This window comes from Orcinus orca, chromosome 18, assembly GCF_937001465.1.
Source record: "Orcinus orca chromosome 18, mOrcOrc1.1, whole genome shotgun sequence".
NCBI lineage: Eukaryota > Metazoa > Chordata > Mammalia > Artiodactyla > Delphinidae > Orcinus > Orcinus orca.
Window position 1 is genome coordinate 53760911 of NC_064576.1, and position 26271 is coordinate 53787181.

Sequence of the window (26271 nt, forward strand, 5' to 3'; positions counted from 1 at the left end):
GGGGCCTTGGTGTCGCCAAAGCTACTTTCGTGGGGCGCGTTGTCAGGGCGCGCGGGGAAGGCGGCGGGTAAATATTTGGGGCTGTAACCTGGGCTCCGGCGACTCCGCGTCACTGCGGTTCCCCAGCGGGCGCGTGGCGAGGGCGGTGCCTGGGGGACAGGGGCGTCTCTGGCGCGGCGACAGGGACAGACCCGGCGGCCAGGCTCCCGTGGCCCCGCCCCGGCCCGCCCCCGCCCGCGGCTATAAGACCTTGGGACTGCTGGTGGCTGCGGCCCGGGAAAGATCTGGCGGGCGGACGGCGCAGGCAGCTGCGCGGCGGGAGCGCAGCCGGACTAGGGGACAGGCAGAGCGGGACGAGGAGAGGGGACGGACGGCCTCAGCGGGAGCGCCTGCACGATCCCGCGCCCAGACCTCGCAGGACCCCCGACGCGCGCCGGGCCTAGCCCGCCCATGAAGCCGCCAGCCGTGCAGGGCAGCCCCGCGGCCGCCGCGGCCGCAAGTGAGTGGGGGTCTCCTTAAAGCCGGGGCCTTGCGCGAAAGAAGCGGAATCCCGCGTCGTCTCGTTTCATCCCTCCCCCAGCCTCACCGTCGGGACTCTGCCCCGGGGCGGGTTCAGCCTCCTCCCCACGCGGGGCTGGGGGTCCGAGCCCGACACGTCACGGGCGCATCCTGACTCAGTCCTCCCACCGCCACCCGGTTCACACGCGCCCCCGGGGAGCGAACGCGGGGAAGAGTCCCCGACAGCGCGTGGGAAAGAGTTCGGCTGTGTCACTTAGATGCGTGACCTTTGGCCTGCAACTTCCCCGGGTCGAGGCTCACTTTCTTTATCTCGAAAACGGGCGCGACACCAAGGCGCACTTCAGGGGGTGGTGGTGAGTATTAAAAGATAACAGCGAGCAACGGGCAGCGACAGCCGGGCTGTCCCCGGGCCAGCGCGCGGTCAGCGTTAGTTAGCGATCCTTGGGAACCGTGCAGCCCCTGCCGGGCCCGGGGTGGGACGGCCGCCCCACCCCACCCTCACCTGAGCCCGCCGTCCCTCCCCAGCCCCGGCCTTGGACTCGGCCGACGCGGGGGACCTGAGCGACGCGCTGTGCGAGTTTGATGCGGTGCTGGCCGACTTCGCATCGCCCTTCCACGAGCGCCACTTCCACTACGAAGAGCACCTGGAGCGCATGAAGCGGCGGAGCAGCGCCAGCGTCAGCGACAGCAGCGGCTTCAGCGACTCGGAGAGTAAGTGTGGCCCCGCCGGGGAAGGTGCCGGAGCCCTGGGGACTCCCCGTACCCAGCCCGCGGAGGAGCGCTCTGGGCTCGGGGCTCAGCTTGCTTATCGGGGCCGGGCGGGGTTATAGCCCCAAAGCTCAGCGCGGTCTCTAGGACTCTAGGCGTCTCCGGGGCTGCAGGCCCGGCGGGGGCAAGACCTCTGAGGATGGTCTCGGGAAGGCTCTTGGAGGGCAGGCTGGTCTACCTGCCTCCGGCAGGTGTCACAACGCAGGAGGGTCGAAGCGGTAGGACTCCTGGGACCCCAGCCAGGCCTTCCCGCGGCTCCCCGACCTCCTCTCCTTTCCCCTTCTTTCCCCTCTCAGCCGTATCTTCAGAGGCTGTGGAGCAAGTGCTACAGGCATGGGGTCGGGGCGCATGGGAGGGCACAATATGGACATATTTGTGAAACCAGGAAAGATTTCATAAGCTCCCGTTCTTAGATTTTTGAAACACTTGCACTTTCTTCTGGCCCTGAGCTCCCAGACTTGTTGCTACACTGCCCGAAGTTTTGAAAGAATCCCTGGCACTGCTGAGTTCAAGTATTTAGAAAGTGTCCCTCATCCTTCAAGCAGGTCCATCACGTGGACGGCTGGCTCTGACTCCCCACCCAGTTGGGGGTGGGCAGAGAGCAGATGGGCCCAGAGCTGCTTTCTGGTGACTTTGCTCATAGTGACGACTACCCCCCGCCTCTCTCTGTCCTAAACAACCTTGTTACAAAGAGAGACCATTTTTTCCAGGAACTCGAATGTCCCGATAGGATTTTGGATACCTTTTCAGGCATCAAATGGCAAATCGGGTGACTTTTCAGTATTATGTGACTGGTGTTTTACCCAACCTGGATTACTTCCTATTTTTCAAAGTGAATTTTAAACATTTCTGGGTAATTCTTAAGGCTTCATTCCCTAGATGGGATACAAGCGTGAATGTCACTCCCTTTGTTGTCCTTGACTCTGGAAATAAAAACAATGACCTTTCCTTGTGATTCCCTTCTTTTGAAATCCGAAGCTCCCCCTTGTTACAGGGCAAAGATACAGTCCTAGGCTTACACATGAGCTGTCCTTCTGAAAAGGAATAAAGGACACTCGCCACCCAGTTCAGGCTTTGAGTCAGAAACTTGAGTTCCAGCTTGACTTTTCTTGGCAGCCCTGCCCAAGCGTTAGAAATAATTGCAGCTTTTGAGGTGAAAGGGAATGGAATCGTATGCTGTTAATTTTCCGTTCAGTATGTTTGGACTTTGTTGCTAATGACCAGACCGCTTATTTTCAATTTCAAAGAGAAGTCTAAAAAATTTTGAAATTTGTCTCCATGTCTGTAAGCCAAACTTAAATATGTCTCCTTCTACTGGGGCATGGAGCAAGTTATTCATCAAGTACAAATTCTCTCCCCCGTGGGAAAGAAAGCTGGCACAGTCTGTCCGGTGCCGCTGTCTTGCAAAGAACAGCTCCTTTCTAAACCACAGCTGCATTTGGCTAGAATACGGTCTGAGCTCACCCATTCATGGGTGATTGCAACTCCCCCTGGGTAGGGTTTCAGATCTGGGATCTGTTTTCAGAGGCCTCAAAGAAAAGGCACTCGAAACACATTCTTAACAGTTTGGGGGGAGATATTTGGAATAGTCTGTAGTTTTTCTTAGGGTATGTGTGTGTACTTTGTTTTCTGCTTTTGTTGTTAACTGTTAAACTAACCCTTAGTTTGGTGGTTAGAGAGGTAAATGCGAGGGTGTAAAGAAGGCTCAGATGACATTAGTCTTTTCTATAAATGTGTAGTTTGGCCTCCACGAGGCAGGTTAGGAATAGTCCTGGCAGAAGCAGTGTGTATCTAAATAGTGATTTCTTAAGGACGCATAAGATGTGTCTTAATTGCCGCTAAGAATGGATCACAGACATTTGTTGTACTCATTTGTCTGTTTAATGCTTTTCTGTGGAAGAGAATATTTGAGAGACGTGGATCCTACTGAAATTTAGCCCACCAAAGGGGAGACACACCAGGATGATCATAATAAGAGCAGCTCTCTCTCTTTTTGTTTTAAATTTATTTTTTGGCTGTATTGGGTCTTCGTCGCTGCACGCAGGCTTTCTCTAGTTGTTGCGGTGCGTGGGCTTCTCATTGCAGTGGCTTCTCTTATTGCGTAGCACGAGCTCTAGGCGCACAGGCTTAGTAGTTGCGGCACGCGGACCCTACAGCCCGTGGGTTTCAGTAGTTGTGGTGCGTGGAAGAGCAGCTCTCTTTTGCCAGGCTCTTTCTATGATTACTATTATTGTTTATTACCTCTAACCATTAATGATCTCTTTGCTTTGCTTTAAATGTGTTATCTCATATGATCTCTGCTACAGTCCTGGAACGTAGGCACTGTTGTCTCCTTTTTTCTGATAAAATAGTGGAACCAGTTGGGCTGTCTCTCTCTCTAAGGCCTTGCTCTGTCACCATGGATGGTTGGCTGGTATGTGAACCAGGTCCTCCGGGATAGACTTGATGTCTCACTGGACAGGGATCATGTGCCTGCTCATCAATGGTGGTTGTGTTTGAAGGTGTCTCTTCAAGGCAGTGGTCACCTGGCCGGGTCTGTGGAGCCCAGGCTGAGCTCTGTTAGGGCCCTGCATGAGGAGTGGGCCTCATTTTCTCTAGCTGTGAAATGGAAAGGATGCTATTTAATGATGATGTTAGAAACATCCATAAGCTCATGATGAGGAAGAAAATATTTGTTCTGTTTGATGCTTTTAAGAAAATAATAAAATGCACATGCCACGCTATGTCACATAGGTCAAAGACATTTGAGCCAGCGTCTTGTGTGAAAATGTTATGTATGAAGCTCTAAACCTTGGGGCCTTGGTTTTCACTCTACCTTTTACAGCTCCATCACTCTGAAGATGTACCTACTGCATTCCTGGTTTTTGAAGAACCCTTCCTTTTCTCTCAAAACAAAAAAAAAAAGATGAGAAAGACAAATATTATATGATATCACTTATATGTGGAATCTAAAAACTAGTACAAACGAACTTATTTACAAAACAGAAACAGACTCACAGATACAGAAAACAAACTTATGGTTACCAAAGGGGAAGTGGGGAGAGGGATAAATTAGGAGTATGGGATTAACAGACACATACTACTATATATAAAATAGATAAACAACAAGGATTTATTATATAGCACAGGGAGCTATATTCAGTATCTTGTAATAATCTATAATGGAAAAGAATAAAAAAAGAATATATGTATGTATATATATATATATATCGGAATCACTTTGCTGTATACCTGAAACTAATACAATATTGTAAATTAACTACACCTCAATTAAAAAATATTTCGCTTGCTTGCATCCAAAGGAGAAAAAGTAGACATTTCTTCTTTCACCCAGAGAAGCAAGTTACTTAGATAGGAGAGAAGAACGGATATTTAATAAGGAAATACTCTTTCCTGTTTCTACGTACTGGGAATCCTTCTAAGACGTGAAGAGGACCAAAATAACAGTGGCAAGACAACTTCACATTAGGGGTGGCATTCAAATGGGGGTTGATGAAAATAGTTCCTTTTGTTTCTTCCTTCTAGATCTCGGTTCCAACAGGTAACACCAGGCACTTTCATGAGAGCAGTTTCAACTTCGGTGTAAAAGGGCTGCACAGTTAGGAGGGCAGCGAGGTTCAAACGCGATCCTCAGACGTGCTTCAGGCATCGTGCACATCTTTGGTTTGAACGTATTTTGAAAAATCTGTTGTTTTTTCAGTATTTTCAAAACCGTAAGCGCACAGCATGACTTCTGAAATGTGTTTAATGACATTTTAACTCATCAGTTACTAAATTTTAACCAATGTGTTAATTTATGATTCCACCGATTGATTTTATAAGAAGTTTCTAATATTAACTGGAACTTTAAAAGGTGATGCAAACTTATATCTTTGACGGATTGGAGTTTCCTTTTTCCTTTGAGCAGGGAAGTGTTTTGCTACTTATCAGAAAACGTCTGAAGTCTACTCCGTATGCTGGGGCTATTATGATTTTGCAGGGCCATTGTAGGGAATGAGGAACTGGCTTCTTTAGCATGTGCAGGACCTAGAACGTCTGTATTTCTTTGCCTCGACTATTCTAGCTTGGCCCTGGGAGAGGGGACTGTATGGCCCCTGGCGGGGGGCATGCATGACAGGTAGCCTATTGGCTGATCTGGCCTAAGAACCACTGAGACCAGAACTTGAACTTGTTCAAGGCGGGAGAGACTGAGGAGTTAGGAGCCCTCAGGGTGTCCCCGTGTGTGTTAGGAATTCCAGGCAGGTGACAGGTGTCACTGGCTGACACCTGGAGGGGTATCTAGAGGGACTGAGCAGTCTCAGAAGGGAAGCGGGGGCGATAGTGCTGAAACTGAGAAACGTTTTCTTATTTTATCCCACTTTCAGGGAGGCTGTTGGAATTTAGATTTTGAGGGGGAGATTCAACCCACCTCCCCCAACACCCACATACCATTCCCTGTGGCAAAAGGGAAACAGGTCCAAGGCTTTCTTTTTCTCAGTTAATTACTGTGGTTTGCTTGCCTGAAATGTGTGGGATTGTTCTATATTTACAGGAGCTCTGGGCCAGGGTTACTGTCTGTGGTTTCCCTTTCCTCTGGAGTAGCACACGCTGGTGCCAACCCCAAATTACCTTTCTCTCCACCCCCAAACGAAAAAAGCACGTCTACCTTTTAAACAAGCCTCTGTTTTTGTAGCTGAGTTTCCCAAGCTCTGTTGGCGCTCCTGCAGTTAGATGTTTGCATATTTAATATGCTTACATTGCTTTTGATGATGTCTTAGAAAACTTGGTCCCTGAATTCGAGGTTCCTGGCTTCAGCGCACCAACTTGACTGGCCGAGGACATTTCTGAGGGGGCTTTAGAGCTGATAGCAGTAGATGTTGTAAGGCCCTAAAATATCTAGTCTTGCCACCTGCCGCGGTTCCCCAAATCATCAGTGTTATGTGTCCCTTGAACCCCTGTTAATGGCAGCACCTAATATTGGGTGGGGCAGCAATACATTAGTATGCTATCAGCCTGTGACACATGCCTGTCCTTTATCAGACTAATGAGCTGTTATTTCTAGAACTCAAGAAATAGAGTTCTAGGGGAACGAAAAGAACAGGAAGTCAGGCTTTGCTTCCCTTTTAATATACACCTAGCATGAAATCTTGTTCACTGTAAGTCCGTGGACTGAAATTTTATTGGATAAAGGGTAAAGAGAAGTCTAGAGCTTGGGGTACTTCCGTGTCTGTGGGTTTGTTCTTGGAAGGTTTGTTCTAGGACACCTCTGATGATAGATTTTCTCTTAGGAATTTATCGGAAGCAGTGGAAGAAGCCTGGCCCCAGCATCTTGAGTCTTCTTACTCTCTGTGGTGACCTTTCTTCTCCTGAGTGTGTCCTCCTCCATTTTGTTGGGAAAACAGAATAAAAGCAATGAAAACCATAGGTATCACATGGAGCGCCTGGCTTACTGATTCCCCTTTCGCAAGAGAAGAAACTAAGGCTCAGAGATGAAGTGACTTGCACAGGGTCACACAGCTTCCACACGGCCTCGGTGCCACCCATCTCTAGGGTGGCAGCTTCTGGAGTTCCTGCGCTTGTCCTGGTCGTTGTTTTGGGGAATGACGTGTAGAGCAGTTATGAACACAGGGTGGAACTCAACTGTGGGGAAGTTTGGCTCAGGGGTGCTGGGGGTTCATTTCCTTTTGATGGTTGAACACTCTGGAGCCTGGAGTCAGGCTGTGCACTGGAACTCATGGAAATAGAGAGGCGTCAAGGTATAGCAGTGAGCTGGTGCGTGAGATTGTGTGTGTGTGTGTGGGTGTGTGGGTGTGGGTGTTTGCCCCCTCCCAAGGGATGAGTATACATGGACGTAAAATTGATGGAGAGTCGGGGCAGAACAGAGGTGAAGTCCCAAGTCAGGAGAAGGGCCTGCGGTGCAGGGTGTGGTGGTGAGACTGAGACCAGGGGTGCTGCCAGCGAGTCCTGGGTTCAGCACTCTGGGCCAGGGTTGGGGGTGATGCTCTCAGGTGTCCTTTGGAGCCAAGGATGACGTTCCAGAGGCCTCATACTCCTTTCTCCTGGCTCTCGAGTCCGGGCACGAGGCCTGCTTCCCCAGGGCCCTCTGTGGTTTTCCTGCCCCCTCAGTCTTACCTCATCTTTTCCCCGCAAGTCTCTCGGGTTCTATTTGGGGGCGATTCTCCTGACTCTGACGTGGCGACAAGCAGTAACGAGACGCGGTAGGTCTGCGATGGGCGTGACCACTTTCCTGTGCGTAGGGAAAAGGCCTCCCCTTGAGAAAATCCAGACTGCTGCAGAGGGCGGCCCAGCTGACAAGCGAGCAGAAGGGCTTCCCACGTTCAGTTCCACTGAGTACAAGCGTCTTGAGAAATATTAATAAAGGTGCCACCGAAAAAGTGTCCCAAGGGCAAGTAAACCAGGGGAAATAGGGCTGAGCTGGTTTCTTTTCTTTTCTTTTTTTTTTTTTAATATTTATTTATTCATTTGTTTGGCTGAGTTGGGTCTTAGTTGCGGCATGCTGGATCTTTTGTTGCGGCGCCTGGTCTCTTCATTGTGGCTCGCGGGCTCTAGAGCGCACAGGTTTAGTTGTCCCATAGCATGTGGGATCTTAGTTCCCCGACCAGGGATCGAACCTGCGTCCCCTGCATTGGAAGGCGGATTCTTAACCACTGGACCGCCAGGGAAGTCCCTGAGTCTGTTTCTTTATCACAAGATGCCTCCGGCACATTAAAGTGGGGTTACATCAGAGGACTCTCCAGGGGTGCTTGGTGTTTCTTAGAGTTCGTTGATCACACAGTTCTTCTCAAAGGACCACTATTCTGGGAAGTAATTTCTGGGGAAATGTAAGGGTAAGGTTTGGTGTTTCAGATCTCAGTAGGTGTTCATCATCAAAGCCTTGAAAAAGGGTTGTTGTCCTTTTAGGTGACCCGGCCTGGACCTAAGAAGGAAGAATCGACTGTGAGGGCTGGGCATGTTTGGAAAACTGAATGCGATGGGTGTGTCGGCCAGGAAGACAAGATGGCTCCGGGGCCACCTGGTCAGGGGAGGGTGGGAGGACCAGGAAGGAGACCTCAGGAACTGCTCCAGGAACTTGGAGCAGTCTTTAGGGATGAAGAGGAATTCTCCTAGGACCAGAAACCTCTGCTTCTGAAAACCCTTTTTTATTCTGGGCATGTCTTTTTTTTTTTTTGCGGTATGCGGGCCTCTCACTGTTGCGGCCTCTCCCGCTGCGGAGCACAGGCTCCGGACGCGCAGGCTCAGCGGCCATGGCTCACGGGCCCAGCCGCTCCGCGGCATGTGGGATCTTCCCAGACCGGGGCACGAACCCGTGTCCCCTGCATCGGCAGGCGGACTCTCAACCACTGCGCCACCAGGGAAGCCCTGGGCATGTCTTTTGTAACTTAGTCCTGTTCATTTTGAGTTAAGGGGACCAAAGAAAGGTGGTTTTGCATCTTCCTGAGCTGGAGGTGTTTGGATGAAACTGAGCGAATCCCAAGGAGGACAGGGAGCCTGACCAGGTCCTCATGGTTCAGCCACCCTCTCTCACCCGAACAGCCTTCCCAGAACTCATCTCTGCTACAGCCGTGCCTAGCTTTGTGTTTTGTTTTAACTGGGAAGGCTGTTCCTTTGTGACCTCAGAGGCCACATCCTGCTTCCACCGCTGGGTCTTCCTTTGAGCCTTTGAGTTAGTGCAGCTCAGCCAGCAGTTCCTTTCTGCGTCACAGCCACACGGCTGGCTGGCCATGGGTTGGTTTCCTCCCCCTTGGCAGAACTTAGAGAAGTAGAATCTCAGAACTTCAGAGCTGGAAGGGACTTTAAGGATTATTTAGTCCAGTTTCCCATTTTATGGATGGGTAAACTGAGGCCCAGAGACATTATCTTGCTCAAGGGCATCTGAATACTTAGTAGCTGGGCTGGTTTCCTTGACTCAGCTCAGCCCTGCTTCTGGGACCTTGCCTTGCTCTTGCTCTGGTCTTTGAGGGTATGACAATGGAGGCAGCAAATCACCCAAACTGTAATAGACAACCTGTGGGAGAAGAAATCTTTATCTTTGATCCTCTAGCTTATCCCCAGAATGTAGGAGCTCAGGAAAACCATGACAAAGACTCTCTCATGAGCAGGCAGGGAGGATTATCAAGTCATGGGATCCAACCTTGTCTTTGTATTTTAGGGGGTTCAGAGGGCAGAAGGGACATTTTTCAGGAAAGATGGTTCCTTATGTCTCACATCCCAAGGGAAGCCCCTCGCCCTCATTGGCCAAGCATTGGCTTAGCTGTCAGTTAGACACCCACTGGGCAGTGGGCTCCGGTTTGTCACAAAGGAGGCTGGTTTGGTCATGATGATCCTGTCACCCGCTTCTTTTTTTTAGGGAAGCAAGGGCCTTTGGTGTGCCTGATTGAAGACACATACACACATATACAGGCACACTCTCCTGCCTCAACTCATTTGGGGGCATAAATATAAAATCTGGAAACCAGCCTATTTTCTTTATAACTTTGCTCCTTTGGGAGATAAACTGTTGGTTGGCAATAGACCATAAGACTGAAAATCGTTTCTAATGAGTTACGTTCTCTTTCCTGAAAGGTGCAGATTCACTTTATAGGAACAGCTTCAGCTTCAGTGATGAAAAACTGAATTCTCCAACAGACAGCACTCCAGCTCTGCTCTCTCCCGCTGTCCCTCCTCGGAAAGGTAAGTTCATTAGTTGGATTGTGAGTGTTTTTGCTTCCTTCCTCCCTCCTCCTGCTTCTCAGCCTCTTCTTTCTTCCCCCTTCCCCCTAACCGATCTTTCCCAAATGTGCAAAACAAATAGAGAAGACCAGTATCTTAGTATAGTACAGCATGGAATGGATTTTGTTATTTCTCAGGATTTTGATCAGCGTGAAAGTGAAATCAGATAACTGGGGGGCAGGAAACCAAATTCACAGGGAGAAAAGACGTTTAGACTCTAGACTTTGCTTTCTGTCTTGTGGTGTCATCAAGACAGTGTCAAATGACAGTGCCTGGTTCTAGAATGTGAAACTCAGCAGTTAGGCTTTGCAGAAAGTTGGGTTCTTTTTCTTGCATTAACTCTTCAACTAATGCTTTCAGATGACCAATTTAGCAATTAAATGGGGTCATCATTAAGAAACAAGTAATGATCTAACATAATTCAGAATGGCAGCTCCATCCTGCCTCTACTGTGATATTAATAGGCCGAGAAGGTTTTTAAAGACGCATGAGCAGTTTCTTATATTTTGGAACTAGTAAAGTGTCTCCAGCCAGAGAGCTGAATGTTCTTTTATATTGGGCAACTGCCCTTTTGAAAACAAAAGCAGTTTTTTTCCCTTAAGAAACATTATACTTGCTGAAAATAGTTGCAGAATGCAATAAAAGTGGAACATAGTTAGAAAGAAATATGAAGATTCCATCATTTTCTCCCTCTGGCATGAAGGCAGAATTTCCCCCTTTTTCAAAAGGACATTTTAAAATTCTCTTCTCAACATAACAATGTTAGCAGCCACAGGGGACTCTGCCGTTGTCCAGCCCTTCATCTGTAATGGATCTATTGAATTGAGAGAGACAGAACAGTCTAGAAAGTGGCTTAAAATGTGCCCTGATTTGTTACCTGATCCTCAAGAGGTAGAAATTAAAGAGGAGAAGAAAGCCCTAGTGGCAAATTGACTTTAAGAGCTAAGAACAATGAGCTATTTGTGGCCAGCGGGGGCTAATTAATAAAAATATCCAGTAGTGCATTCAGAGAAGGCATGAATGATGAACTCTAGAGAAAAAAGTAAGATACACAGAAAGAAGTACATGTCTCAGGATATAGAGGGAACAAAATCATAATGAGGACTTGTTACTCTGTGCTGGCACCTGGATGGGATGAGGCTGTCTAGACCCAGGAGCTTCCTGTTGCCTTCTCTGTACCATTTTGACACGGAACTGTAGTGCTTAGTTCATTCCATCCTGGAGGTACCATGAGGGCTGACGCATTGCCCTGGAGTGATAGCATGAACAAAATTGCGTCAGGGGAGAAGTTTAGCAGGAATTAGGAAATCTGGGTGTCCATTCCACACAGTGCCGTGCTCCCCGAATATTTTGACTAACTCAAATCCTACACAATCAAAAAGTTCAAACTTTTAATCTTCCTTCCCTGTCCCTGTCTCCCCGCATCTCCCAACTTTTAAGGTAGTGAAGGGAGATACTTCTTCCAGGTTGCTGGGATAGGGGTGGGGTATGGGGGTGGGTGGTGAACTACAAAAACCAGAAAGAAACATTTAGGCTAATCTTCAGAATAAGTTTCCGAGTTGACTATAAGTAAACCCTGGAGCAGCCACTTAGGGTTGGTACAGGACACTCTTTAATAAAGTCTCTGAAGACAAAGAGATGGGGTCGCATAATTCTGGAAAAGTCGGAGTCATCAGCTGTCTTGGATATGGAAACTGAGCCCCAACTCTTGTTTTTCAGCCAAACTAGGAGACACGAAAGAGCTAGAAGACTTTATTGCTGATCTCGACAGAACCTTAGCAAGTGAGTACATGCCTGGTAGTAAAAAAAAAAAAAAAAAATCAAACAGAAAACCCAACCAGCACCTCTGATAAAGTGCTGTAATGTTTACCAGCTTGCTGGGGCAGGAAGTTACATCATAAGGCTTCGTTAGGCTCAGAAACAGGACCCTAGTGGTTCAGAAAGAAATTCTGAGGGTAAGCTTACATTGAAGTAGACCGTGTGCCTTTCCAAACAGTGAGAACTGACCACCAGCGAACAATGGCATTTTGTCTGAGAAATGGAGAGTAAAGTAGTAGTTAGAGCAAGATCGGAGCCTTACGAGCATGGTGGCCTGCCAGGCTTTTCAGAAAAAAGAATCAGCCTATTGACCGTCAAGCATTACACTGACAAGCCAGGGGGTTCCATCTCAGGGGCCAGAGAAACTTTCACAAGTTAGGTCAGGGGTCTGATGAGGTCTGACTTCTAGAGGGTTGGGTCCCCAAAGAGAGAATTGGCTTGGGGCGATCCTGAAACCAAAGACCCACGCCAGTTACTAAAAGACCTGGATTAAGTACGCAGTACCTTGTTTCCCACTGGCAGTTACACTAACGGTACCCCATTTTCCGTGACCAAAAATTTTGAGACCTGAGGATGTTGGATCATCACTGCTATGGGGGTGCCTAGAAGAAGGGACCCTGAGAATCAGTCCACCCAGTCTATTTCCAAAGAACAGGACTGCAAGAGCCGGAAGGATCAGCTAGAGTTTCCCGGATGACAGTTTCAGCAACTCTACCCTTGGGGGGCCTTGTTCGGTCACAGAACAGGCCTGGAGAATTGCATCCTAGCCCCTTTCATTTTACAATGAAAGAGTTGATTTTCCTTAAGAAATATTTTACACTATACTCTGCTAAATAGCTGGGTAGAATCTGAAAAAATAGATCCAAAGCTAGTTATTTAAAAAGAACTCTGTTCTTAAACATGGTTTCAGACAGACCTAAGTATTAGGTGGAAAGTTCTTGTGCCGTTTCTGTTTACTGGAAGATTTTGTTGCCCATTTTCTTATGTGCTGTACCATCCTCCATCAGAAGACTGTTTTGACAGAGATGATTGTAATTGCAGCATAGTTTATATTAGACCCATGTGACCTGCCTGTGGACTTCATGGAAATTGCAGCAGGCTACCAGTCATACCAGTTAATCAGACATATACTACGTGGGAAGCCTGCCATTAAGTTTGGTGCTTTGATGCCTGTCTGAGAGGTGCTCTGGCTAAGCATAGGAATTGTTGGCTTTTGTGAGTGGATCACCTTCTCTGTCTCCTGTTGACAGGTATGTGAAGCAAGAAGCTCTGGGTCCTTTCATCGTAAGGGAGAAGCTTCAGAGAGCTCTGAGGACCTGATAAAATCAGCCACAGAATTTGCTGCTGGAGGGGCCAGAGATGCTGCTCATCTACCACCAGGCCATTCTCATTCTTGTCCTAAAAATGCCTTTGGGCTCATCTCTGGGCAAGTTAGAAATTGACTTTGTTTACCCGCTTGCAGCGTATTAGAACAGATGACTCATGCTAATGTTGTATTTCCTCTTAAAACATAGCTTTTCTGTAATTTAAAGTGCTTTTATGAAAATATTTGTAATTAATTATATATAGTTGGAGACAGTACTATGCTTTTCCCATTATAATATATTTTTGTATGCAAATAAAGTTTGAACTGGAAGTCTGTCTTTTGTAAGCTTTCCTTTTTTTTTTTCTCTTGATTTCTTTCAATATATGTCCATCCAGCTAGTATTCAAGTGGAAATAACACGCCGCTTGACCTCTAATATGGACCCTGGGCGCTGCCGCATTGCACTAGGCACTAGGATGGTAAACGAGAGGAAGTGTTACTTTGCAGTTCATTCGGGGATCTAAAGGGAAACACTGGCATATGATTGGTGGGAAATTTTAATTTGACGGTTGCAGTTTTAATGAAAGTTGGGTTTCTCTTCTATCTCCATTCTCCTCCTTTCTTAGGTGCCACGGGTTCTTTCCTTCAATTAGGGGAAATACCAGGTGTACTCAAAATCCAGGGCAAGTTGGGGCAGCTGGAGGACTTATAAATGATGGTGCTCTCATAAAATCCGTGTGCTGAGGAAGATTTGATGTGCTGGCCTGGATGCTAACGTCCAGGTGGCTTCAGTGGAGCCGGAGGGTCCAGATGCAAGGTCTCCCATAAAGTGGGCTTCGCTTGTAGAGGTCAGTGACCCACCCCCCCCACCCCACACCTGCCTTCTGTGGAGGACGGGGAGAGGCATAAAAAACAGGAGAGTCCATACTTTTCTTAGCTATGCTTTTCTATCCTTAAAACATCTAAAATAACCAGGCATTACTTTGATAATCAGAATCAAGTTACTAAAAAACTCCAATCCTTATGTTCCTGTAGAACACAAATCCAAAGCATAAGTACTTATAATTTTATTTATATTTTCGAAAGCTAACTACTAATTTGATCTGTTTTTCAGGGCATTGGGCAAATATTCAATGAAGTACCTTTTCTTTAACCTTCTTCTTTTCCGCAAATTTCTGGGAAAGCTTTTGGGTTGAACCCAAATATTTTCTTTATTGAGATGTAATTCACATACCCAAACGTTCATCATTTTGAAGTGTACATTTCAGCAGTTTTAATTAAAATAAATTAAAAAAATTTTTTTTGGCCACACCATGTGGCTTGCAGGATCTTGGTTCCCTGAACCAGGGATTGAACCCGCACCCTTGGCAGTGAAAGTGTGGAGTCCTAACCACTGGACTGCCAGGGAATTCCCCATTCAGTAGTTCTGAGTACCTATATTCACAGAGTTGTGCAACCATCACTATCTAATTCTCTGCCTCTATGGTTTTGTCTATTCTGAGCATTTCTTATAAATGGAATCATACAACATGTGGTCTTTTGTGTCTGGATCCTTCCCCTTTGCATACTGTTTTCAAGGTTCATCCATGTTGTATTCATTCCTTTTTACTTCATTCCTTTTTATGACTGAATAGTCACTGTATGGCTCTACCATATTCGTTTTATCCTTTCCTTGGTTGAGGGACATTTGGGTTGTTTCTACTTTTTGGCCAGCAAATATCGCTCTTATGAATATTCATGTATACATTTTTGTGTGGATATATGTTTTAATTTCTCTTGGTATATAACTAGGAGTGGAATTTCTAGGCCATATGATAACCCTATGTTTAACTGTTTTGAGGAATTGTCAAACTTTTCCGTAGCAGCTGCGCCATTTTACATTCCCACCAGCAATGTACGAGGGCTCCAATCTCTCCACACCCTTGGTAACACTTGCTGTTGTTCATCTTTTTGAATATAACCATCCTAGTGGGTGTAACGTGGTATCTTATTGCAGTTTTGATTTGCATTTTCCTGATGACTAATGATGTTGAACATCTATTTATGTGTTTACCGGCCATTTGTGTATCTTCTTTGGAGAAATGTCTATTCACAGCCTGTGCCCATTTTTAAATAAGTTGTCTTTATTATTGTTGAGTTGCAGGAGTTTTCTATGTATTCTGTATACAAGTTCTTTACCAGACATCTGATTTGAAAATTTTTCTTCTATTTTGTCGGTTGTCTTTTCACTTTTTTGTTAGCGTCCTTTGAAGCACTAACTTTTGATGAAGTCCAATTTATCTATTTCTCTTTTGCCACCTGTGCTTTTGGTGTCATATCTAACCGTTGCCTAATTAAAGGTCACGAAGAGTTACTTGTATATTTTAAGAGTTCTATAAGATTATACAAATCTTACATTTAGGTATTTGGTCAACTTTGAATTAATTTTTGTGTATGATGTGAGGTAGGGGTCCAACTCCATTCTTTTGCATGTTAATATCCAGTTGTCATATCAGTATTTGTTGAAAAGACTATTTTTTTTCCCCCATTGAATTGTATTGACACCCTTGTTGAAAATCAATTGACCCTATGTGTATGGGTTTATTTCTGGACTCAATTCTGTTGCAGGGATTTATATGTCTATCCTTATTCCTGTACCACACAGTCTTGATAACTATAGCTTTGCAGTAAATTTTGAAATCAGAAAGTGTGAGTCTTTCACCTTTGTTCTCTGCACAATTATATTGGCTGTTCTGAATTCCGTGCATTTTCAGATAAATTTTAGGATGAGTTTGCCAATTTCTGCAATAAAGGCAGTGGGATTTTCATAGAAATTGTGTCAAATCTGTGTATCAGTTTGGGAAGTATTGCCATCTTAACAACATTATGTCTTCTTTCCAATCCATGAACATGAAATGTCCTTCAGTTTATTTATATCTTCTTAATTTCTTTCAACTATGTTTTGTAGTTCTCAGTGTATAAATCTTGCACTTCCTTTGTCAAATTTATTTCTAAGCATTCTTTTTGATACTATTGTAAAAGGAATTGTTTTCTTAATTTTATTTTCAGATTGTTCCTTGCTAGTGTACAGAGAAGTACACTTGATTTTTGTATATTGATTTTGTATCCTGCAACCTTCCTATACTTATTTATTAGTTCTAATAGGGTTTTGCGTGTGTGTGTGTGGTGGGGGCCAATTCTATATACAAAATCATGCCGTTTGCAAATGGAAATAGTTTTACTTCTTCCTTTCCAATCTGAATGCCTTTTAAATTCTTTTTGTTGTGTCATTGCCCTGGCTAGAACTTCCAGTACAATACTGAAAAGAAGTGGTGAGAGGGCACATCCTAGGCTTATTTCTGATCTTAGAGGAAAAGCTATCAGTCTTTCACCACTAAGTACGATGTGGGAATATTATCTTTTTTCATCAAATAAGCCCTTGACTTGTTTTCTAAACATAATTTTCCCATTACCTGGAACTGTTTTTTGTTCATGCTTGGGAACATTTATCTGCTTTGGATAAACCTTTTTTTCCACTGGGACACTATACCTTTTTATTAGTAGCCTCTTTAGGATTTGAGGATCTACCTCATTTGCCAGCTCTTTCTTTATGGTCTCCTGGAACCTGGACTCCCAAAGTTAGATGTGCAGGGTAGGGAGCTTTTTGGCCTGTTGTGAGGAGAAGGTCAGTGGTTTGGAGAAAAGAAGTGGATTCCTTTAGAAGAGTGTTGGGAGGAGGGTAGTTTGTGCTCTAACCTCTGTTGGATGAGTAACTGGGGACAAGCAGGCTGTGGGCTGAGTCAGAGCTTGGGGTTCTGGGAATATTGAAAAGAGTGTTTTCCATGTTTCCCAAGATGCATTTCAAGAGCACATTCCTAAGCTGTTTTGTTGACTAGGTATTAAGGTCATAGGTACTTGAAAAGTGCTGCATATACTTCACTTAGAGATTTATTGTGCACATTAGTACATAAATTACGTAGGGTTCAGTCTAAGGTGATGGATCAGAGAACCCCAAATATAGTGGCTTAAACAAGATGGGAGTTTCTTTTTCACTAACAGCCCAGAGGTGAGCAGTAAAAGGATGGCTGAGTGACTCTCTGGTGCAAAGTGGCTGCTCCTGCTCCTGTCATCACATTTCATCCCAGCCAACACAAAGGAGAAAAAGCAAGTCAAGCTCAGGCTTATTTCTTTCAGCAACATGACTAGAGGGGACACAAATTACTTCTGCTCACGTTCCCTTGTCCAGATCTTAGTCAGATGGTCATTCCCAGCTGCAAGAGAGGCTGGGAGAAAAAGTCTCTTGCTGGGCAGATAAGTGCTCAACCAAAATTTGATGGTTCTGGGAACTCCCTGGCAGTCCAATGGTTAGGACTCCATGCTCTCACTGCCGAGGGCCTGGGTTCAATCCCTAGTCAGGGAACTAAGATTCCACAAGCTGCGTGGCACAGCCAAAAAAATAAATAGATAAAAAATAAAGTTTAAAAAATAATAATAAAAATAAAATTTGAGATTTCTCTTATTAAAGAAAGACAAAGAGAATGGGTATTGGAGGATAACTAGTCATCTCTGCCACAGAATGTTGAAGGCTTTGAGAAATCCTGTAGCCAAAAATCCTGCCTTTTTTTTTTTCTTTTGTTTGGAAAAAATACCGGTAATCCACAGCGTATTAGTCTTCCTTGGAACGCACCTTGGGAAATGCCATTGTAGGTAATCTCACCCCAGTGAGGTCTATTGAACTCCACCTCCTCCAAGACCTGAGTGCCCACAGCATGGCCTTTGCAAATTGCTTGATTGTTCCTTGGAGAGTGTCAGCCAGTGGGCTTTTCTGGAACAGAACAAGACCAGATTCTGAGCATGCAGGGCTGGTAGGATGTGAATAGTATGTTGTTGAGTTGGGAATTTTCTGTTCAAACTCCTGGGAGGGAGAGCTAAAGCAAAACAAAAATATGACACACACCCAAAATGAGAGGCTCCAGTGCCAACCCACACATCCACACCCCAGCCAGCCTCTGGGCTGGGCCGGAGGAACCAACGGCATATCTTCTTGAGGAATTATGACCGAGGAGGGCTGTATCGGCACCTCGGCCCCAAGTGTGAGGAGGCACATCTGAGCTGAGGGGCAGTAGGTGGTGATGGGGGCTTTACTGACAACCAGCTGAGCTTGGGGACCCTGAGGAGGATTCTCCACAGACATACCCCTCTGGGATGGGATGAAAGTATGGGCTTTCAAACCAGACCAGGTTAAAATCCCACCTTGGGCTTCCCTGGTGGTGCAGTGGTTGAGAGTCCGCCTGCCGGTGCAGGGGACATGGGTTCGTGCCCCGGTCCGGGAAGATCCCATATGCCGCGGAGCGGCTGGGCCCGTGAGCCATGGCCACTGAGCCTGCGCGTCCGGAGCCTGTGCTCCGCAACGGGAGAGGCCACAGCAGTGAGAGGCCCGCGTACCGCAAAGAAAAAAAAGAAAAAAAATCCCACCTTGCCGCCCTGTATCTGGCTGATCTTGGGCACAGACGTTCTGTTTCCTCATTTATAAAATGGGGAGGTGAGTCCTTATCTCCCAGGGTCATTGTGAAAACCGAATATAGATGTAAAGCATCTAACCCTCTTCCTCCTCCACCTCATAACACAAGGACATTGGGCTCCTGCACCCAAGGCAAAATTAAGCATCACCTACGGTGGTCACAGAGGGCAGTTCCAACCCCACTATTCCTTGTCTGAGTGAAGAAAACCAGCAGGTTTGGTCTGATGGGCCCAGAGGGAGTAAGGCAGGGAGAGAACACAGGACAAAGGGCCAGGAGATGGACTTCAAGCTTCAGCCCTGCTGGTGCGTGAATCCCAGCCCATCTCTGGGCCTCAGCTTCCTCCAGGTTAAACACAGACCTAGGACTAAATGTCCACGAGTCTCTTTGGCCCCTACAGTTGATGGGCTCTGGCCTCTACCTCAGACTTGCAGCTCTTCTCAGGAAAGCAGATGGAATATGTTTGGCTTTTCAGTATGTGTTTCTTCCACACCCTTCTCCAAAATGTTTTCCTGTGCTAATTTATTTGGCTAAGGAGGTTTGTGGTGAGAGACACCAAACGGGAAATAGCTGTCATAGCTGCTGTCTGCAGCTTTTGTTTTTTTAAGGCTTTCTCCTGCCCAGCTCACCTTTCTCTGTGTCACTCTGTATGGATTGAAGGGCAGGGGTAAGTGGAAGGGGAAGGGGAAAGGGAAACACATTTTTAGAAAGGAATATTTTCCTTCAAGTTCAAAGTTTACTGAAGGGTAAGGATTACGCACAATGGCAGGATTGGGTGGTTCCTTTCCACCACAGGGCCTTTGCACACACAATTCCCTCTCCCTGGACTGCCTGCTCTTCTCTGTTTTTCTGGTTAATTCTGCTTCTTTAGGAGCAGCTCAAGCATCACTTCCTCAGAAAGCCTTCCTGGTCCCCAGTCTAGGTTGGTCCTTGGTGCTATTCTTGTAGCACCTTCTTTAAGTGCACTCATCTTGGTTTGCAATGACATGTTCATTTGGGTGATTTTTTTGGGTTAATTTCTCCCCACTCTCTTGCAAGTGGACCATAAGCTCCACGCACGCAAGGACCATCTCTAGTTTGGCTTGCCATGTATCCCCAGTGCTGGCCATGGTGCCCGGCACATAGTAAGCTCTCAGTTCATATTTGTTGACGGAATGACTGAAACGGCTCACTTCTTCCACAGCCCAGGCAGGCTGGGCATGACACTGTGTCTGGGGTGCTCGTTCACCTGGTTCCCTCTGCTCCCTCGTTGGGCTACCATCCTCTCGCAGGTCTTTTTGCTTTCCTTTCTCTAGGGCCTTGCTCCCATCCTGCCAAAGCAACTGAAAAATGAATCCAGGGCCAAGACTGGTGCTGGGGGCCCATAATAATCCTTTCCCCAGCTACTTATAGTTTACTGGGGGAGAAGAGAGCTCTGAAGATGAAGACTGAGAGACCTTTGAGGTCAAAAGAAATGAATCTCTAATGGTGGAACTTTAGTCGCCATGACTGGCAGTAAGAGGAAGAGGCGGACTTCCTTGTCACTCCAGGGAGATGTCTGATGCTAGGCTGATCCTGACACAATATTTACCTTTTCCTAGAACTCAAGGCTTCTAAAGTCAGAGAAGTCTTCTGAGCCCCCTGGTGACAGAACATGGCGTCAGCACACCATGGGTGTGTTTGAGTAGATGTATGCATGTGTGCTTGTGTGTGTGCCCTTGTATGTATATGTGTGCCTGTGTATGCATATGTGTGTGTTATGAATCAGACGGAAGGAGACAAAGATGTGGGCCCTGGTTTTGGAGACCTGGAGGAGGGGGCAGAGCCACAAGAGGGTCTGGTGTAGAGCTGGTAACAGCCTGGTCTGTCTATTGGACTGCAGTGGCCCTTCTTCCGCTGGGCTTGTCCTTGCTTGTCAACATTTCAAAACAGGATTACCTCTGTAATTGAGTTTTCATGCATCGCCTGGGAAGGGACCATTTCCACGTGCTCCCAGGAGGCTTGTGACCTACTGTCCTGGGCTCAGGGCCAGAGACTGTTTTGGAACCAAAAGAGTCATGGCTTGGTTGTGGAGTCTACGCCAAAGGAAGCCCCTGCCCAGCCAAGAACAGGCCTGGGAGGGGCAGGACCAGAGTGTGACCTCTCGCTTGTCAAGGGTAACTGGAGGGCACGGCGTGGTGAAGAGAGCAGCAGAGTCACCGGGCTTATGGAAGGATTCTGAGTGAGGGGCTACCTGTCTAGGGAAACAGGAGTAGGGAGTACGTCCCTGGGAGAACTCGGGTAGACAGAGAGGAACTTGGGAAACAGGATAAATTACGCAGTGAGGTTTCTGGTAGGTGTGTAGACTCAAAGGAAAGGAAACTTAAAAGGACGCAGAGTTCAGGATCATTCTGGAAGGAGGGTTGGCTGCACGTCTCCCAAACAGAAGAGGGGTCTGCATCTGATGCCCGGTCCCAGCTCTGCCCCGATGGGCAGCATTTCCTTGGGCTGAAACACAAAAAGCTCATCCAATCCAGGTGCCTCATTTTATTTTTTATTTTTTTTAAAGATTTTTTGATGTGGACCATTTTTAAAGTCTTTATTGAATTTGTTACAATATTGCTTCTGTTTTTATGTTTCCGTGTTTTGGCCGCCAGGCATAGAGGGATCTTAGCTCCCTGACCACGAATGGAACCCACACCCCCTCATTGGAAGGGGAAGTCTTAACCACTGGACCGCCAGAGCAGTCCCTAGCTGCCTCATTTTAGACACAAGGAAACTGATGCTGTGGCTGAAGCTTTAAGTGACCAAACATTGTGTCTCCGACAAAAAAGTTTCAGGAAGGTGAAATCAGAGACATGAATGTACCAGGGGGAAAATGAGCTCCCCAAACCCAAAGTATAATTAACCATTATAATCTCAAGTGATTGAGGGCTGATGGGGAGATTAGCTGTGTCCAGAAGGACATTCACTTATCAATTGCTCGCGTGCAGATAAGAGAAGTTGCGTAACGCTAGCAGGCAAGGGAGCCAGCAAGCAGCAGCTGAGGAAAACATTTGGGAGAGAGGTCACCTTGATCTGAGGAAGCCCATTGTGCTTGGAGCTGGTCCTCAGAGAAGTTATGAAACAGGTTAGCGCCACAGCCCCATGGGTACCAGGGCACATGGCAGAATGACATCTGGATCCTTTTGTATTTTTTTAAAATTTATTTATATTTCATTTATGTATTTATTTATTTAGGCTGCATTGGGTCTTCGTTGCTGTGCGTGGGTTTTCTCTAGTTGCGACGAGTGGGGGCTACTCTTCCTTGTGGTGCGCAGGCTTCTCATTGCGGTGGCTTCTCTCGTTGCGGAGCATGGGCTCTAGGGGGTGCCGGCTTCAGTAGTTGTGGCACATGGGCTCAGTAGTTGTGGCTCACGGGCTTAGTTGCTCCGTGGCATGTGGGATCTTCCTGGACCTGAGATCGAACCCATGTCCCCTGCATTGGCAGGTGGATTCTTAACCACTGAGCCACCAGGGAAGTCCCTGTATTTTTTTAATTGAAATATAGTTGATTTACAATGTTGTGTTAACTTATGCTGTACAGCAAAGTGATTCAGTTAGACATATATATATATATATATATATATATATATATATATATATATATAAATTCTTTTCCATTATGGTTTATCATAGAATATTGAATATAGTTCTCTGTGCTCGACAGTAAGACCTTATTGTTTATCCATTCTGTATATAATAGTTTGCATCTGCTAACCCCAAATTCCCAATCCATCCCTTTCCCATCCCCTCTCCCCCTTGGCAACCACAAGTCTATTCTCTGTGTCTGTGAGTCTGTTTCTGTTTCATAAAAGTTCATCTGTGCCATATTTTAGATTCCTCTAATTTTTAATCTCGTTTGAGAAAGGGAAAAGATTGCTTCTCCTTGACCAGCTGCTGAATGGTGTTTTTAGACTGCACACAACTGTTTGTAATTTGTGATCTGAGATACCATAGTAGTCACTCTTCCTTTGCGCGAATTCTGCCTTTCAATCCTGCCACATCCTGATATCCAGGATTATTTTCATGTTGTATTAAGTCCCATTTTTAAAGGCAAAACTGTCCCCCCTCGCCCTCCCCGCAAGGAAGAGAAAGAAATAGATACACTAACATATCCGAAAGGTTGGATTAGCTTTTTCTCCTGATCATTAAGACTCTGCACTAGACAATCACTACTTTATCTCTCTTAAGATGATGGGTACCTGGTCCAGGTTTCTTTGCTGAGTCGAGATGGTTGTTTTCTGAATGTCTCGTTGGCTCCACGATCCAGGAGAGACACAGGGAACCTGGGGATGGTCTGAGGGGAGGTGGAGGGGTCGGGAAACACAAGCCCTCATTTCCATTGTCCTGCTTCCCTAAAAGACTGAATGGCAATTGAAGCTGTCACCTCTTTCCATATCACCAGGAGGGACAGGCATCCTGGCTAAGTTGGACACACTAATCTGATAGTGAGTGGGCAGGGGGGTTGACACTTTTTCATTTTTAAAGGATAGAGTATCATTTGTCTGAAGGGTATAGGGAAGACCCTTTGTGAAGGATGAAGGTGGGTCCTTGAACTCTTAAGTCTTTTCTGTCCTGTCCCATGTCTGTCCCTCCCAGGTCTCTGGTCCTCCCTGTGGACCTCCTGAGCTGTTCTACTTTAGGGAACTGAATTCCACTTGCGTGGCTGGGCTGTCCACAGAGCCTGCAGGGCAGGCCCCACCTAAAGTTACCATTTCAGCTGCATCTCATCTGTGCCACGGAGTGAGGTGACCGTCACATGAACTGCACCCTTTCCAGGGATGCACAATGGCCTCTGAGGTCACCCTGGCGTTTCCGAAGTTGAAGACATCCTGTTCTGGGATTTAAATAGATAAGTCTAGCATTTAAGGAGTGTGAAGTAATCTTCAAAGAGGGATGTCTATGTGAATGAGATATTGAGTGAATCCTGGCCAGAACTTTTAAAGAGGTGCTCTGAAAGTCCTCCTCACGGCTCGAATTCAGTGCCAGTTATAAGAGCACCACGTGTGAGGCATTTGACAAAGGTGCTCTCATCACATTCTCAGGGCAGCTCCGTGAGGCAGGCTGCAGATGAGGGACTGAGGCTTAGGTCCTGGCAGCACAGAGCGGCAGAGTTGGACCACTTCTAGGTTCACCTGGGTTAAGCTCGTGTTCTTCCTATCACACCAGCTGGCCCTCGGGAAAAATCTGGGTTAGTTGGCCTCCTGCCCCTCAAGGGTCAGAGGTTGGCCTTCTTGGGACTTTGATCAGGCAGTGATTTCAGAGACTTTGCCTCTTGTCAGTGAAACCCAGTGTTTGCACCAGCCTTCCAGCTGGTGCCTGACAATGTCAGAACCGAGGTCAGTGTTGCTATGGTAACATGCGGCTTCCAGAGAAGGGGCTGATGAGTGAAGTTCCAGGCTCCCCTTGCTTCCCAGGCCAGGCCCAGGGAATATGTGGAAAAGAGGGGACAGGAATTACCTGGAGAAGCACATAGAACCAGCTTCTCCAGGAGCCAGCTTGGCAACTGCCCAGCTTGCTTCCCAAGACAGTCAAATTTATTGGGTATGAAATTAATGCCAACTGAAAACCGTGGCAGCATCATTTGCCATCCCATGGTCCTTTGTGTGTCTAGCGTAGCCCCTGTTTCACACTCTGCTTCGGCCATAACCAGGTGTGCACGACCTGTCTTCTCCACTAGCCCATGAGCTGTTGGAAGGTGTAGGTGATGCCCCCCCTCTCCAGGTCCCCCAGGTGCTGGTTTGTGCCTGGTACAGGCTGGACCAAGGCTTGGCTGGACTGAGTTCGTGTCAGAAGCAGCTAAGAGATGTTTCTTGGACCTTCTTGGCACGACCTGTGGTTAGAACATGACATTAATAGCTCCCAGTTTTTAAACTAGCTTGGGTAACAGGAATATAGCTGAATTATGAGCTAGGAGAATTAATTCAAATCCTGGCTCTGCTACTTCCTGGTTGGATGATTTTGAGCAAGTTATTTAATGCATTGGAGTTTCAGTTTCTGGCATAAAATATGTGTCCTGAATAAGCTGAGGCTTATTCAGAGAAATAAATGAGATCACAGAGATGAAAACACGTGGAGGTCGGCGGACGGATAAATTAGGAGTTTGGGATTAAGAGATACACACTATTATATATAAAATAGATAAACAACAAGGTCCTACTGTGTAGCACAGGGAACTATATTCAATATCCTATGATAAACCATAATGGAAAAGAATCTGAAAAAGAATATATATTTTATACACACACATATATATATATATATGTATATATATAACCGAATCACTTTGCTGTATTGCTATATACCTGAAACTAACACAACATTGTAAATCAACTATACTTCAATTAAAAAAAACACTTGTAAATAGTAACTACATGGTAAATAATTTTTGTGCTATTAAAAAATATAATGAATAAGTCTAGTTATTGTAGTAGGCCAAAGGTTTCATTTTGTTCTTCAGTGTATTTTTTTTTTTTTTTTTTTTTACAGTACGCAGGCCTCTCACTGTTGTGGCTTCCCCCCGTGTGGAGCACAGGCTCCGGACACGCAGGCCCAGCGGCCATGGCTCACGGGCCCAGCCGCTCCGTGGCATATGGGATCTTCCCGGACCGGGGCACGAACCCGTGTCCCCTGCATTGGCAGGCGGACTCTCAACCTCTGCGCCACCAGGGAAGCCCCAGTGTATTCTTAAAGACTCTCTTTCTCTCTGTCTCCTCCAGTCATCACCCAAATCAAAATATAGAACATTTTCAGCAGCCTAAGACACTCTCTTGGGGCCCTTCATAGTCAACAAACTCCCAAAGGCAACTATAGATTGGATTTTCCTGTTCTCTAGTCTTGGAATATTACCTGAAAAGTCTTCATGTTTGGTCCGTCTTTACAATCCCAGAAACACCCGCCCCCACTCCCCCACCACCGCCTTTATTCTGTGTGCCCATTGAGTTTTCCCACCCAGGAAGCTACCCCATGAGTTGACGGATGCAAGGCCAGCCCCAGGGCCCACAGATTGTGGAGTCCTCCAAGACTGGAAATGTTCCTCTAGGAAGCCTCCCATGACTTCTCCCCACCCCGCGGGCTAGATGCACGCACATCCCTCCATCAGCGCACTTCCATAAACTCACGGCCATCTGCCTCAGAGTCATTCTCTCTCACCAGCCTATGAGCTTCCTAAGAACACAGATCATTTTCCTATCCACTCTGTATCACTTGGTCCCTGGCACACAGTAGGTGTTTGTGAAACCCAACTGAGTTGTAGAGTTTGGTGTGAGGCAGGGCATCAAATGTGGCAGGTACTGAATTTGTTGCCTGCATCACTTACCTACCAATTCGCAAAACATGACTCCCTGCTATTCCAAGGATATGCAAATGGCTTTCCGATATGTGCATTTACTTATTAATACTTTAAAAGAGAAATGACCAATGTCAACCACAGAGCCAGCAGCCAGAGTTGCACAACACAGATTGTCAGGGGTGAGAGCCTTGGAAACTTGCTCCATGTTTTGGTGCTGAAAAGACAAACAGCCTGGGGGGTGAATTCCTGTGCCAGCAGCATGAGTAGCATAGCGATCCAGTAGCTCCTCAAATGTAAGGCGTAGAAGCATGCCTGGTACTTCTTGGGCTCTGAGCATTTTTTGTTTTGGCCGCTCAGTGTGCA

At 46.5% G+C, this 26271-nt stretch overlaps 1 protein-coding gene across 1 annotated transcript; it reads left to right on the forward strand.

Moving 5' to 3' along the window:
* The first annotated feature begins 257 nt into the window (after window positions 1-257).
* Window positions 258-13455, forward strand: RGCC (regulator of cell cycle). The gene is made up of 5 exons (XM_004274555.3): window positions 258-499; window positions 1045-1230; window positions 9850-9957; window positions 11716-11778; window positions 13065-13455. The coding sequence occupies exons 1-5, from the start codon at window positions 451-453 to the stop codon at window positions 13070-13072; spliced, it is 414 nt and encodes a 137-aa protein (XP_004274603.1). The 5' UTR covers window positions 258-450; the 3' UTR covers window positions 13073-13455.
* The last annotated feature ends 12816 nt before the right edge of the window (window positions 13456-26271 follow it).

Coding starts and splice junctions, on each gene's coding strand:
- RGCC (XM_004274555.3), top strand. CDS start 451: ATGAAGCCGCCAGCCGTGCAGGGCAGCCCCGCGGCCGCCGCGGCCGCA. Junction 500..1,044: donor CGCGGCCGCCGCGGCCGCAA/GTGAGTGGGGGT, acceptor GTCCCTCCCCAG/CCCCGGCCTTGGACTCGGCC. Junction 1,231..9,849: donor CGGCTTCAGCGACTCGGAGA/GTAAGTGTGGCC, acceptor CTTTCCTGAAAG/GTGCAGATTCACTTTATAGG.